At 38.8% G+C, this 14,858-nt stretch overlaps 1 protein-coding gene across 6 annotated transcripts in view; it reads left to right on the forward strand.

The window, feature by feature from the left end:
• CNKSR2 (connector enhancer of kinase suppressor of Ras 2) overlaps positions 1-14,858 on the forward strand; it is a 267,343-nt gene that overhangs the window by 130,157 nt on the left and 122,328 nt on the right. For 3 of the 6 annotated variants that reach the window (XM_060234059.1, XM_060234060.1, XM_060234064.1), the window contains one exon: positions 594-740. The exons of the other annotated variants lie outside the window; for them this stretch is intronic. In XM_060234059.1, the coding sequence (XP_060090042.1) occupies positions 594-740 (147 nt within the window). The remainder of the gene's footprint in view (positions 1-593; positions 741-14,858) is intronic. 6 annotated transcript variants of the gene reach the window in all.

Genomic DNA, 14,858 nt, shown 5'->3' on the forward strand with positions numbered 1-14,858 from the left:
GTTTGTTTATGAGCAGTAAAACTTTTGGAGCCATTTTGAACTGGATTGCGAAAACTTGGATATTTAAATATACTTTATTATAATATTTTTCTTTAATACTTTAAGGACAGAAGACCTCACACAATTTCTCCTTTTATTTTTAATCATTCTGAGGGAATATTAACATTAACAGTGTTAGTATGCATAGAACGTGGCGAGGGAAGGGATTGTAGTATGCTTAATTATATAGAAAACATAAAGTTAAGATGTGTAGGTAACACACTACCTGTCAAAATGTAAAATAGATAGCTATTTTCATTTTGATGTTCCAGAGCTCAGCAGTAACTAGTTTCAAACAGAGGACATAAAAATTAAAACAAATGCCTCAATAGAGTGACAGTAGCAATGTATTTATTCTTCAAGTTTAAATGTTATAAAACTCTATTTAATGCATCCTGATAATACTGATTTTAAGATGGCATGATTAAATAAATTGTGACTTTTATAAAATTAATCTTCTAAAATTTAATTTTATTATTTTTAATAAAAGGGGAAAGATTACATTGTGAATATTGTGCCTCAAATTTTATTGTAACAATTTTGCTGGTTACCAGGTGGGGTGGCAGTTGAAAAATTTGGTGAATGCACTACGAGAGGATCCGAGTGGTGTTATCTTAACTTTGAAAAAGCGACCTCAGAGCATGCTTACCTCAGCACCAGCTTTACTGAAAAATATGAGATGGAAGCCGCTTGCTCTGCAGGTAATGATGCTTAATCATAAATCATATGCCATCATTTTAGCTGTAGATGATCTGCTGCTTTCTTATGCTTCATCGCAGCAGCATATATGAATTTAATCTTGTCTGCTTTGGAAAATGGTTTATGACATGGTTTGTGAGATGTTTTTTCAGAGTTCAGTTACATCCCAAGTTGTAAAACAAAGGAAAATTAGCCTTACTCCCATGTATGCAGTTCCTATGATGATAGATCTACAAGTACCATTTCTGACACACAGATAATGAGTAAGAAGTTACATCTATAAAGTTAAACAGGGAAGGAAGTTTACTATGTGGTTATGATTCAAGAAAAATATTTGATATTCTGCAGTTTAACCACATGATTAAACCCTGCTTTTTCCATCTTTTGAGTGGACTTCCTGGAATTATGGAACAATAATCTACAGAGAAAGAAAGTAGTAGGGCTGCTGAAAAGATGCACCGCTAGCTCAAGAGAAGCGGTAGCTAGTGTTCATATCCAAGTGCTTGCACATTCTTTTTTCTTGCAGCCTTTTCTTCTTTTACTCACTGTTACCCTGGAACATCAACTCCATGCCCAGATAAAGCAACTTCAGGAAGCAGATGGCAATAATCCTTCTCATTACTTATAACTCCCCAAACATTACCTCCCTCTTTGTGTATCCTACTAAATACAGTTAGTTCAAAGTCGATGGTTCTCATTCATGTCATCTCTGTGAACCCTGTTCAGTTTCCTGCCTATGTCTACCTCTTCAAGCCAAACAAAAGCTGTGACACTTAACTAAGCAATGAACCAATGCAATAAGCAACTCTTAATAGAAATATAACTTGAATAAAAATTCACATACAGTAAGGTCCATACAGAAGTCTCTCCAGGTCCACACTGAGCTGATGAATAACATTAGAACTATACATAATCTCATTTTTGGAATAAGTCTTTATTGAATATTGGGATTACACAGCACTTTACAAGAAAAAACTTGTAAGAACCGGAAACATAGTTTACAAACTTGGACTTGACAGAGTGAAGCATACTGCAGAATTGATGAACTTTTGTATGGGATGAACAAATACAAAATATTACTGAAAATATTGGTTGGAATAAATACCCTTACTATAAAGGTTCAAATTTAGAATTCATCTGGAGAATAGGAGGGTTAAGATTACAGTGCAGTTAACTGTAGAACAGAAAAATTAGAAATAGAAACAAGTTGATTTGCTGGTTAATAAACTAGATACCCATTCAAAATTCAGTATCCAAGGCTAAAATAGCAACCAGTCAGAATATTATTCCTGCTTATTTAGCTTTGCTGTCAGTTGGCTTTTTAGGCTCTGATCTTGCATCAAAAGGAGTTTCAATAATTCCATTAGACTCCTATTTTCACATGATAGACCATTACCACAGCTGGGTATCAGGAACTGATGCAAGCAATCAGTGAGAAAAAGCTGAAGTATAATTATATAAAAAAGACAAACAAGATAGTGGTGATAAGGATATGAAATAAAATCAGAAAAAATCTACCTTGTATGTTATGTAAAAATTTTAGAGGGTGCTTTGAAAAATCAGTTGCTTTGAAAAAATTAATATTTAAAATTTATCCTTGAGACATTAAACGCAGGAAAAACTTATTAATGTTACTCCTGTGAATATAGATTCATATAGGCCTGATGTAGCAGAAAAAATTGGAATCCACAAACATGAAAGCTTTACCTTTAATAAAACTTTGTTGTTCTTAAAGGTGCCATTGGATTCACACTTTGTTTTTCTGTGAACTATAGGTGATTATGTATTTGGATGAATGAAATATGCGATGCATCTTTTTTTAAAATGGGAAAAAGATGGGATATCAATTATTTAATTATTTACATTAATAAATTAATGCTTAGTATATGCCTGAAGTAAATAATACTTGTTTCACAGTAGTATAACGAATATAATAGTATGGATTTCTGGTCACTTGAGCTGGAAGTATATAATATCTAATATAACCATAAAGTTTCTCCCAATATAAAGTAGAATGTATGTACTGCTTGTAAAAATAGAGGACAAGTTCATTGTAAAAATTATCCCAAACATATTCCTCATTCCAGAAGTGACCGTACAGTTTGGCCACGGTGTCTGTGTGTTAATAATGGTGGTACTACATTGTTGTCAACCAGATTTCAGATAGTGTATTAGTAGAATATAATGATGTTTGTACAATAAGTGGCAATTTTAAATATTAAAGGCCAACATGTATCACTTAAGGCATAGTAAGAAGCAAAAAAAATTGAATTAAATAACTACTTTGACAATCGAAGAATACACTTGAACATACCTTTCTCATTCCTAGGACGGACATTTCAAACAAATTAATCACTAGATATTTCACGGCATTCTCAGAGTGTATACTAACAGCTCGTTTCTAAACAGACTTAACATTTTTCTAAGCCTGATTCAAGTGGGTAGCTGGTCTAAAGCAATAGAACAAAGTTAGAGTTGTATTCAGGGTATAAGCTTTCATGTGCACACACACTTCCTCAGACAGAATGAAATGAAAACCGAAATAACAATCTTACATATAGAAAATGGGCAGTAAATTAACATACAGAATAATGAAGGTGTTTTTAACAGGTTATAATAATAATCTTAGTTATATGGCTATCACATGTTAGGGTTCAACTGGTGGGGAACAACATTATGAGGACATAAATATGTCAGAATTGGAGATTGATGTGACCTTGATGATGAAAGGCTGTTATTAGGTTTCTTAATTGTAAAAAGTAATACATTTAGAGTCTGTTGTCATGCTCTGTTGGTCTCCTCTCAAGCATGGGTTAAACAAACAACATAGTTTCCTTAGAGGTGTTCTGTTTTGTCAGATAAATTTAATATGTTGCATAATTTTACAGGCATTATTCCAATACACTAATACAAGAAAAAAATACATCAGAATATCGTGGATGGATAGCTTTATTTGGGGAGAATAGGTTTAGCATATGAAATGAGATTTTTAAAAAACAGTATCTCTGGAGTCCTGGGGAGGTGCCTGTTTCAAGTGTTCTAATAATTTGTAATTCCACAGTTTGCCTTTCCAATCTGTTCTTGAAGTTCCTCTGCAATAAAACAGCTGCTATGAGGTCATCCATTGAATGTCCTGGAAGGCTGAATTGTTCTCCTACAGGTCTCTCAGTTTTGTGATTTCTAATGTCATACTGATTCCTCACTAGCATTGCTCCACCCCCAGGCTTCTGTTTTTCCCTGGTACAAGCAATTGATTTCCCACCAGTTGCTCTGTGGGTGCATTTTGACAGGATGCTCTCTCCAGTTTTTCTCACAGTTTTTTTAAAAGACAGTAGCTAAAAGCCATGAGGGGAACTAGAGGGAGCCCTGTGTCAAAATGCATCCATGGAGCAACAGGTGGGGAAATTGATCACTTGCACTGGAGAAAACAGAAGCCTGGGGGTGGAGCAACGCTAGTGAGAAATTTGTGTAGATTTATGTGCCTTTATTCTTTAGCATAGGGTTTGACCTGTTTGTCCTATGTAGAGAACCGAAGAGCAATTCCAGTCTCAAATAAATCCTCACCAACAATAATGCAACATTTATTTTGAACATGGACATGGGTACCAGAGCTTGCAATAATCCCAGATTTCAACTTTGCTGCCCATACACTCAGACAACACATCAATGGACCTAACAACATCAAGTACACCCTCTCAGGTGCATTCACTTGCTTATCTTCTAACATTGCATATGCCATTAAGTGCCAGCAATGGACTTAATGGTGATAGCCATATAACTACCGTATTTCTTGGACCATAAGGCACTCGGGACCATAGGACGCTCCTTCCTCCTGGGGGGCGATCTGCTGCCTCTGCCTCCGATCTCGGTGCTTCCCCCGCGCATGCCTGGCTCCAGCTTCTTCCAGCAAGCGCTGGGATCGCTCCACGCTGCCCCCACCGCAAACCCAGCGCTTCGCAAGCGCCGGCTGCGGAGGGGGCAATGTGCTTCCTCCGTGCCTGTCTGCCTGGCTCCAGCTCTGACGCTTACAGCAAGCGCCAGGATCGTTCCCTCCGCCCTCCGATCCCACGCTTGCTTTAAGCATCAGAGCTGGAGCCAGGCAGACATGCACAGAGGAAGCACGCTGCCCTCTCCACAGCCGGCGCTCGCGAAGCGCTGGGTTTGCGGTGGGGGCAGCGTGGAGCGATCCCAGCACTTGCTGGAAGAAGCTGGAGCCAGGCAGGCAGGCACGGGGGAAGCGCCGGGATCAGAGGTGGAGGCAATGGATCCCCCCCCAAGGAAGGCATGTACCTTTGCTCCATAAGACGCACACACTTCCCCCCCACACTTTTTTTTGGGGGGGGAGTGCATCTTATGGTCCGAAAAATATGGTAAGTTTATTATTCTTTTAACCTGTTTAAAACATCTTCATTATTCTGTATGCTAATTTAGTGCTCATCTTCTATATGCAAGATTGTTATTTCTGTTTCAGTTTTGTTCTGTCTGAGGAATTCGGCATGCACACAAAAGCTCACACCTGAATAAAACATTGTTGATCTTAAAGGTGCCATTGGACACTAACTTTGTTATCTTTCTAAGCCGAATGGTCTTAGAGTGGTATAACGCTACTTATAGGCACTGTAAGATGGTCTCACATACCCTTAGATAAACAAGTATGCACCTTACTAATTAACAAGCGAATATTGAACAACTGTAACTCACCCAGTGATTTACTCACTTTTTAAATTAATTTTGCTCATTTTGTTTTTTATCCTGTTCTGGCAAGCTGGCAACAAGGTTAAAGGGATGACAGGTAAACTGGTGTTCAAGAAACAAGCAGGGCAGGATTCAAGGGTCAAAGCAAGAGCAACGGTCAAAGCAAGAGACTAGACTAGGACTCTCTACAAGTGGCAGACATGCCCTTCGCTTGACATTATGAATCAGCTAATGTCTAGGCTAAAATGAGAAATGAGATGTTGAACCAGAAATCTGCAGAATTATATAGGAAATTTGAGTCTCTCTGTTTCCTGTAGTGAGGTCTAGAGCTATAGAGATGTTCCTGCAATCTTCAAAGAGCTATAGAGATGTTTCTTCCTTCTGAGAGAGGCTAGTGTGGGGGAGGGCTCAAGATGTCAAGTATGTACTTCTATCCAGTCATGGCTTCAGCAGGGCTTTTTTTGTAGTGGGAACTCCTTTGCATATTAGGCCACACATCCCTGATGTAGCCAATCCTACTGGAGCTTACTGTGGGCCCTGTACTTAAGAGGATTGGCTACATCAGGGGTGTGTGGCCTAATATGCTAAGGAGTTCCTGCAAAAAAAAAAAAGCTCTGGTTCTTTGGGTCCCAGGGAAGAATTTGGAGGTGCAGGATATGGACAGGTCTTCATCTGCGAGCCCTAAGAGAGCTTGAACAGGAATCTGCTTTTGGAGAGGAGACATAGGGTCTTCCCTGGGACCTTCTGGAGTGCACATAGCTTTGGGTATAGTGGAAAGTATGGGAAGCTCCACTTCACCCTATGTGCAAGCAGGGCTGGGGCAAGTCTTAACGCTTTTAAACATTTTCTACTTCCAGGTAAAGTTAAAAAAATCTATCCTCTTTAATTCTCCTATTTATGAGGCAGTTGAAATATGAGAAAGTCATTTGTGTTATTATTGCTGAAATACATTGTGAGTCGTTAATCTAGCTAAATTCAGTTATGCTTTGTGTTCCCTGCAGCACACTATAATGTGTATATGCCAGTGGCACTACCTACTGAGGACTGCTCTTACAAAGTTTGCATTAATTTCAGTGTAGGTGGTGGAGTCCAAAACAGAATTAATTAATGCAAGTTCTGATAACATCCATGGGAATTATTTTGAAGTACAAATCATAAGGCTTGTGCTGTAAATTAGCTGAGGTTCATGACATATTATTTCACTCCTTTGCTTGATGTTGGGGAATTCTTGTTTTTAGATATAAACATAGTTAATAATGTCTAAATTTGTTTACTGAAATTTCAGGATTTATACATGATTGGTCTTAGAATGGATTACTATTTTCATTCTTCTTTCTAGTGACATAAATTTGACCATATTAGTGAAGAATTCCTGGTCCTAGAAACCATAACTTCTTAAAATATGTTTTCTTTTTGTCATATAAATTATAATAAACATTTTCCCTCAGAAGTACAGCCATGCAATTACCTCTCTTTTCTGAAAATATTTAATTATTCCTTTAAATTTAATATTATTGCTTTCTATCTATTAAATTACGTATCTGCCTTTTTCTTCACAATTTCTTCAATATTTTTTAGTAGGGGAAGTGGTCTTCACTGTGGCAACTTCCTTAAATTGTACAAAGAATGTTTTACATTCTGCTATTAGAATAAATTAGTAGATGACATGATTTCATACTGATGGCCTTGCTTTCTAGAAATGCTCTAACTACCTACCTATGGACCTCATTAATTTTGTCATCTATGCAATATTCTTTCAACAGACTATGATAATTGAGGAAATATTAGTTTTCTGAATAAAATTTCTACTGATATCACTGATCACTGGTGTAGTTCTAAATAGATTTTTGAATGTATATCCATACTTTATTCTTTTTTATTCTAATTATCCTAAAGCTAAGGCTTACTACATTTTATGGTTCAATGATCCCATCTGTGATGCTTATGTTTTTCTGAGGTACTTTTGTAACTGTGTTTTGTTAATCTGTGTAACTTAAATGAATAGGTATCCAAAGTTATTTTTTAATATTTATAAATATTTCCTTACCCTAGATCTTGAAGAGGAAACATCTATTTCAATAATTCAGTATTCTCTGTTTATTTTATCAGAGCTCACTATGTACATTGCTTGTAGTCAATCTTGTTTTGTTGTGGTGTTACCTACTACCTCATGCTGTGCAGAGTGCCTGCTACACCTGGGCTAAAGTTGATGCATAAGGTTGTAATCCTATTCTTAACCTTGCATAAGAAGAATGGAAACCACAATGGAAAAGCCAGAGACCAGCACCAGGATTTCTCTCAATAGTTTCATGAGTAGTTCCATTACTATGATGGAAAAAAGAAATAGGCATTTGAGTTCCAGCATTAGATGTTTGTTGTCTTCCATGAGGAAGAGTTTTGGGGTTTTGCCAACACTGATGCTATTAAAAGAGAGACCATTGTTTTTAAAAAGTTTGATTTAAGGATTAATTTAGTTTGGTATTTAGTATATGGGATGCAACTGGATTACATCTTGACTCCTGTGCTTGGGAAAGTCATCTGTGCATTTGGGATATGGTATAGTGATGACACTCTGGTCTTTTCTATCAGAGAAGAAACAAAGGTTCTGGATTAATGATGAACTGGATTAAAGTGAGTAAACTTAATCCAGATATTGTGAAAATTGTTAGGCGCATCCACTTAGCTATACAGCATGTATCAGATGAGATTGCACCCCTCCCCTTTAAGACTCATGCTTGCCGTTGAGTTTGTTTATAGTGGTATCCAGTTTAGGATCATTCTCAAGAATCATACTTTCCTGGAAAAGAATGACATAGCCACATTTTCATGCCATAGTTATATGCAGACTGTGAACTACTGTGAAACATTTGACATGGATTTCAAGTTTGTCCAAAAATTACAGCTGTTTCAGAAGCAGTATCCATATTGTTACTGGGAGTGTGTTATGCCAGTCTTACAGCATTTGAATTGACTGCTAGTTTATTTCCAAAGTAATTTCTGAATGAAAGTGCTTGTTATAAACCAAGTTAACTACACACTGAGATATTCCTTAGTTACTCCTCTGATATGCCTCTGTTATTCCTTAGTTACTCCTCTGATATGCCTCTGTGGCTAAGTGAGACTTTTATACCCTTTTTAGTCATTTTTAATTTCTTGGATTGTTGAAGATTCATAACATTGAAAGGTAAAAATACCGATTTTTTTAAAAAAAGGTCCTTAGTTGCCTGTCTGGCAACTGTAGCCGAGAAAATCATAAGCTGAGGCTTTTCTTTGAGAAACAAGATCTGTCCATAGCAATTTATGTTCTGATAACTGTCCATTCAGCTGTTTGCCTGGCACTAAGACTTCTATATTTTAAAAGACAGGTGAAATTATACCTATTCTATTTTGCCAATCTTTTTGTTTCATGATTTTGTGGTATTTTTGCTTCACCACTTTTGGAGACATCTGCTGGACACTTCTGATATTTTTATACCTCAAATGATTTTATGTCACCATATATTTATAATTATTATTATATTAACACATCACATGTAAGCAGTTACATTGGTGTCCTTTGCACAGTAGTCATCTGTTCTGTTTTTGTGCTGTAGTTCTGATCATGCAAGATAGAATGAGTCATGAATATGGGGGCAGAAGTACCAGTAAATGAACAGTGTGGCTGGCATTCATTCCCAAAGTTAGCTTTGTTCCTTTTACCATTGTATAGTAGAACTGTATATGTATTTGTGCACCCAGGTTGCCACTTTCTACAGCCAGTGGGGAGAGACTATTGTTACATTTTAAGTAACATGGAGTTTGTAAATCCTTACATTCTTTCAGTAGATCACAGCCAGGAAGGAGAGGGGGAAGGTGTGTCTGTGTGAATTTAACTGCTCTGCATTGCAGTTAAATGTATTTTAAATAACTTATTTGTAATTAATGCTTAAATTGCTATGTTTTATGTGAATCATGGGACTCCCATGTCTGTTATATTGTTTAATGTGAATCATGGGACTCCCATGTCTGTTAGCCGCCCTGAGCCCGCCTAGCGGGGAGGGCGGGATATAAAAATAAATTATTATTATTATTATTATTATTATTATTATTATTATTATTATTATTATTATTATTATTATTATTATTATTGCAGTACTGGTGTGTGTGTGCGTGTGTTTGTAAGAGATAGTGACTATTTGAAGACCCCATTCAGTGGCTATGCTCCCCTTGTTTACCTTCTTGAGATACCTTGTGTGTTCATACAAAGTGCTTTTTCAACCATGCACCTATCACCAAAGACAGAGGGATATAGCCCCATTCCATAGAATCTGGTGATATATGTTGCTTATTTGGTTCCCGTATATTGCTGGGGTTAGGCTTGCTATGACAGGCTTTCGTGTTAATATGGTAGGGAAGAAGGCTAGAAGGAAGGTGGATATATATGGGACTGGTAGTGGAAATGATTTTGATGAGGTCTCATAAGTTGAAGTGCATTACAAAGAGAGCCAGTTTGGTGTAATGGTTAAGTGTGCAGACTCTTATCTGGAACAACTGGGTTTGATTTCCCATTCCTTCAGTTGCAGTTGCTGGAATGGCCTGGGTCAGCCATAGCTCTTGCAAGAGTTGTCCTTGAAACGGCAGCTTCTGTGAGAGGTCTCTCAGCCCCACCTACCTCATAGGGTGTCTGTTGTGAGGAAGGAAGGCAAAGGAGATTGAAACTCTGATATTCAGAGTGAAGGGAGGGCTATAAATCCAGTATCATCATCTTCTAAATAAGTTAGTAGTGTTCCTAGTCAATAATATTGCCAGTCAGGAATTAAGGAGTTAGACTGTGATGGACAACTTATCTTTGTAGTGTCGTAGTACCGTTGGAGAGCCAGTTATAGGCTTTTCCTTGAGAGATGGGATGTGTCTACAGTTAACCATATCCTGTCCATATTTAGACTGAAATATCGCAACATCCTATTTGGAGCTTTAGCTGAAGTTTCAGTTAATGTGAAGTATAGTAGCAGGACTAACAGTTTCAAGCATTAATCAGGACAATATTTCTCACCAGTTTTAAAGGAACTACAATGATTTCTTATCAGACTGAAAGTACAATTTAAAATGGGATTATAGCTTTTACAGTGCATTTCTAAGCAGTTATATGGTTCCATGAAAAAAGTCCACAGGAAAAAAGCTCATAGAAAAAAAACCATGGTCATAAATGCTCACACAGAAAAATGCCCAAATGAAAAAAAAGCCCACAGAAAAAAGCCAATGCGGAAAGAAGCCCACACGGAAAAATATTATTTAAAGCACCATAGATATTTATAATTGTGAATAACCATTCATCTCCAGTTATGAAATTGAATTAATGTTTTTAATGTTGTTACTGTAGGATTAATATATGTCATATTCACATGCAACAATTTGTGTTCTGCTATTATCAAGTATAATTAAATAATAATTTTGCTATGTTATTAGTATATTAATTCATTACTATACAAAAGTGGCCTGTATGAAGAGAGCTTCAATGCTCCTGAATGTAAAAGCTTGGAGGGAAGAATACAAGAAATAAAAGCAACCATTTTGTTATCAATGAACTTTATTAAGAAGGGGAAGGAAAAACAATAATAACAGAAATTAAACTCTATACAGAAATATTTTTAAACAAAATTAAATACTCTTAATGTATTCATTTACAATTTGTCAACCTTTTTAATGTTGGTCTGAAGTAATTATAAAGTACTGTCTAGTATTCACAATCTTTGAACAACTATATGGCAAAAATTTTCAAATAATTAATATTATTTACTTATTTTGTTATTAAAAATTAAAACCATAACATTAAAATAAGTCAATTTCCTAGCTCAATTTAAGAACATAAGAGAAGCCATGTTGGATCAGGCCAACGGCCCATCAAATCCAACACTCTGTGTCACACAGTGGCAAAAAATTTTATATACACACATACACTGTGGCTAATAGCCACTGATGGACCTGTGCTCCATATTTTTATCTAAACCCTTCTTGAAGGTGGCTATACTTGTGGCCGCCACCACCTCCTGTGGCAGTGAATTCCACATGTTAATCACCCTTTGGGTGAAGAAGTACTTCCTTTTATCCATTTTAACTTGTCTGCTCAGCAATTTCATCGAATGCCCACGAGTTCTTGTATTGTGAGAAAGGGAGAAAAGTACTTCTTTCTCTACTTTCTCCATCCCATGCATTATCTTGTAAACCTCTATCATGTCACCCCGCAGTCGACGTTTCTCCAAGCTAAAGAGTCCCAAGCGTTTCAACCTTTCTTCATAGGGAAAGTGCTCCAGCCCTTTAATCATTCTAGTTGCCCTTCTCTGGACTTTCTCCAATGCTATAATATCTTTTTTGAGGTGTGGTGACCAGAACTGCACACAGTACTCCAAATGAGACCGCACCATCGATTTATACAGGGGCATTATGATACTGGCTGATTTGTTTTCAATTCCCTTCCTAATAATTCCCAGCATGGCGTTGGCCTTTTTTATTGCAAACGCACACTTGTCTTGACATTTTCAGTGAGTTATCTACCACGACCCCAAGATCTTTTCTTGGTCAGTCTCTGCCAGTTCACACCCCATCAACTTGTATTTGTAGCTGGGATTCTTGGCCCCAATGTGCATTACTTTGCACTTGGCCACAATGAACCGCATCTGCCACGTTGACGCCCACTCACCCAGCCTCAACAGATCCCTTTGGAGTTCCTCACAATCCTCTCTGGTTCTCACCACCCTGAACAATTTAGTGTCATCCACAAACTTGGCCACTTCACTGCTCACTCCCAACTCTAAATCATTTATGAACAAGTTAAAGAGCATGGGACCCAGTACCGAGCCCTGCGGCACCCCACTGCTTACCGTCCTCCACTGCGAAGACTGCCCATTTATACTCACTCTCTGCTTCCTATTACTCAGCCAGTTTTTGATCCACAAGAGGACCTGTCCTTTTACTCCATGACTCTCAAGCTTTCTAAGGAGCCTTTGATGAGGAACTTTATCAAAAGCTTTCTGGAAGTCAAGGTAAACAACATCTATTGGGTCTCCTTTGTCCACATGTTTGTTCACCCCTTCAAAGAAATGTAACAGGTTAGTGAGGCAAGATCTTCCCTTGCAGAACCCATGCTGAGTCTTCCTCAATAACCCGTGTTCATCAATGTGCCTACTCATTCTGTCCTTGATAATGGTTTCTACCAACTTTCCCGGTATTAAAGTCAGACTGACTGGCCTGTAATTTCCCGGATCTCCTCTGGAACCTTTTTTAAAGATGGGGGTGACATTTGCTACCTTCCAGTCCTCAGGAACGGAGGCAGAATTTCCCTTCACTTGTACTTTAACAAATACACTGGTACACCCGGTGACCACAACAAAAGACTAAAAGCAACAATTATTTAAGAACAATAATAACAACAATAATAGCTCAGATATAATTCTTCATTGCAAATTAGCCAGTCTCCTTGAGTAATTAAGTTTATCTTCTGCAGCTCATATTGCTAAACAGAATGGCATCCATGTCATGTAGTGCCTCATATTTCCTCTTTTTCACCTCTAGGCAACCTGCCTGTGCATTAGCCAGTGTTAGTTTGTGGCACACCCAGGTCCAACGCTAGGGCCTCAGGTGCCCCAGGCTTGCACCTGCTCATCCCCACCTGCACCTGCACCGCCGCCGCACCCTTGCCAGTGGAGAGGGCAGGTGCAGTAATGCAGCAGGGGAGTACAGGGAGGATTCTGGGTGAGCCACATCCATGCTCTTGGAAGCAATCCAAGACGGCCCTTCTTGGGACAGTTTTGGAGTGCCTCTGACAATGTACTTGTAGGCATTCTCCTCTGAGCTCGGCTTTCCTTGCAAGGGAAACTGGGCTTGGAGGAGAATGCACCCCACCCAGCTGCTCTTGGCTTGAAAGCGAGAGCTGGCAAGGCCTGGTGCATCCTCCTCCTCCAAGCTTGGTTTCCCTTGTAAGGGAAGCTGAGCTCGGAGGAGGAGAAGGCGCCTCACTTGGCTACTCTTGCCTAAAGACGAGAGCAGCTGGGCAGGGCTGGGCGCGTTCTTCTCCTCTGAGCTCAGGAAGGGAAGCTGAGCTCAGAGCAGAAGAATGTGCCCTGCTTGGCTGCTCTCACTTTCACGGCAAGGGTGGGGCGCATTCTCCTCTAGCCCCAGCTTCATTTGCAAGGAAAACTAAGCTTGAAAGAGAATGCCTGCAAGTGTGTTCTCGGGCAGTCTTGGATTGCTTCCAAGAGCATGGATGCAGTTCACCTGGAGTCCTCCCTGCATTCCCCTGTGCCTGCCCTCCCTACAGGCAGGACTGCGGCAGAGAGGCAGGCACAGGCGGGGTGGTGGTGGGGGCAGGTGCGAGAGCAGCTGGGCAGGGCATGTTCTCTGAGCCTGGCTTCTCTTTCAAGGTGAAAGCAGCCAGGCGGGGCACGTTCTCCTCTGAGCCTGGCTCAGGCAAGGGAAGCCGGGCTCAGAGGAGAACCCCACCAATGTGCCATCCAACCACTCTCAGCTTCCTGAGTTTGTGACCCAGGAAGCTGAGAGCAGCAGGGGGGGAGGGGGCACCTAGTGGCAGGGAGTGAAAGGAGACCCAGGCTGTCGCCTATCTCATGTACTGCCACACGCTGGCCATGGGCAAGCCGTGTCCTCTGCATTCCATCAAATATACAAATAACTTGGCAAAATTATTATTTAATTATACTTGATAAAATCACAACACAAATTGCTGCATGTGAATATGACATATTTTAATCTTACATTAACAACATCAAATATAGGTAATACCTGTTCATTCTCATAAATGCGGGTGAATGCTTATTGACAATTATAAATATCTATGGTGCTTTACATGTTATTTTTCCATGTGGGCTTCTTTCCACGTGGACTTTTTTCCTGTGAGCATTTCGATCATGGGTTTTTTTCTATGAGCTTTTTTCCTGTGGGCTTTTTTTACGGTTACTGAGTTATACCTTATTTATCCCGTTATCTATGATTTAAAGAGGGTGTCACTATTAAAATTCTAATTTTTATGTGATCTGACCTCTTTTATCCTGTTATAATTGCCTAAGAATTAATATTTTCTGCAGATGGTGTTGGGAGCAGAGCTTACACTTTCAGAAGTGAAGTGGTTTGCTTCCAGAAATAGGGCATTTTTCCTAGTGGCACACTTGTGAGATTCCCTTCCCACAGCCATCCACAGGACTCAGTCTTAGTTGTAGTTACTAAAGACCTTTTAATTCATTCAGGGTTTTGGTTAATCTGGTTACATACGTGCTACCTTTCAGGCTTTGTGTGTGTGTGCGTGTTGGCTTTGAATAGTGATTTCTTTTTGCTTTCATTACTTGTTTTAATCACTGGATTTATAGAGAAACCACAGGTGGAATCTTGGGTTGAGAGGTAAGATATATGTTTTTAAATAAATTAATCTACATTCGGCA

The sequence above is a fragment of the Heteronotia binoei genome, chromosome 3 (assembly GCF_032191835.1).
Source record: "Heteronotia binoei isolate CCM8104 ecotype False Entrance Well chromosome 3, APGP_CSIRO_Hbin_v1, whole genome shotgun sequence".
In the NCBI taxonomy this organism is placed as follows: domain Eukaryota; kingdom Metazoa; phylum Chordata; class Lepidosauria; order Squamata; family Gekkonidae; genus Heteronotia; species Heteronotia binoei.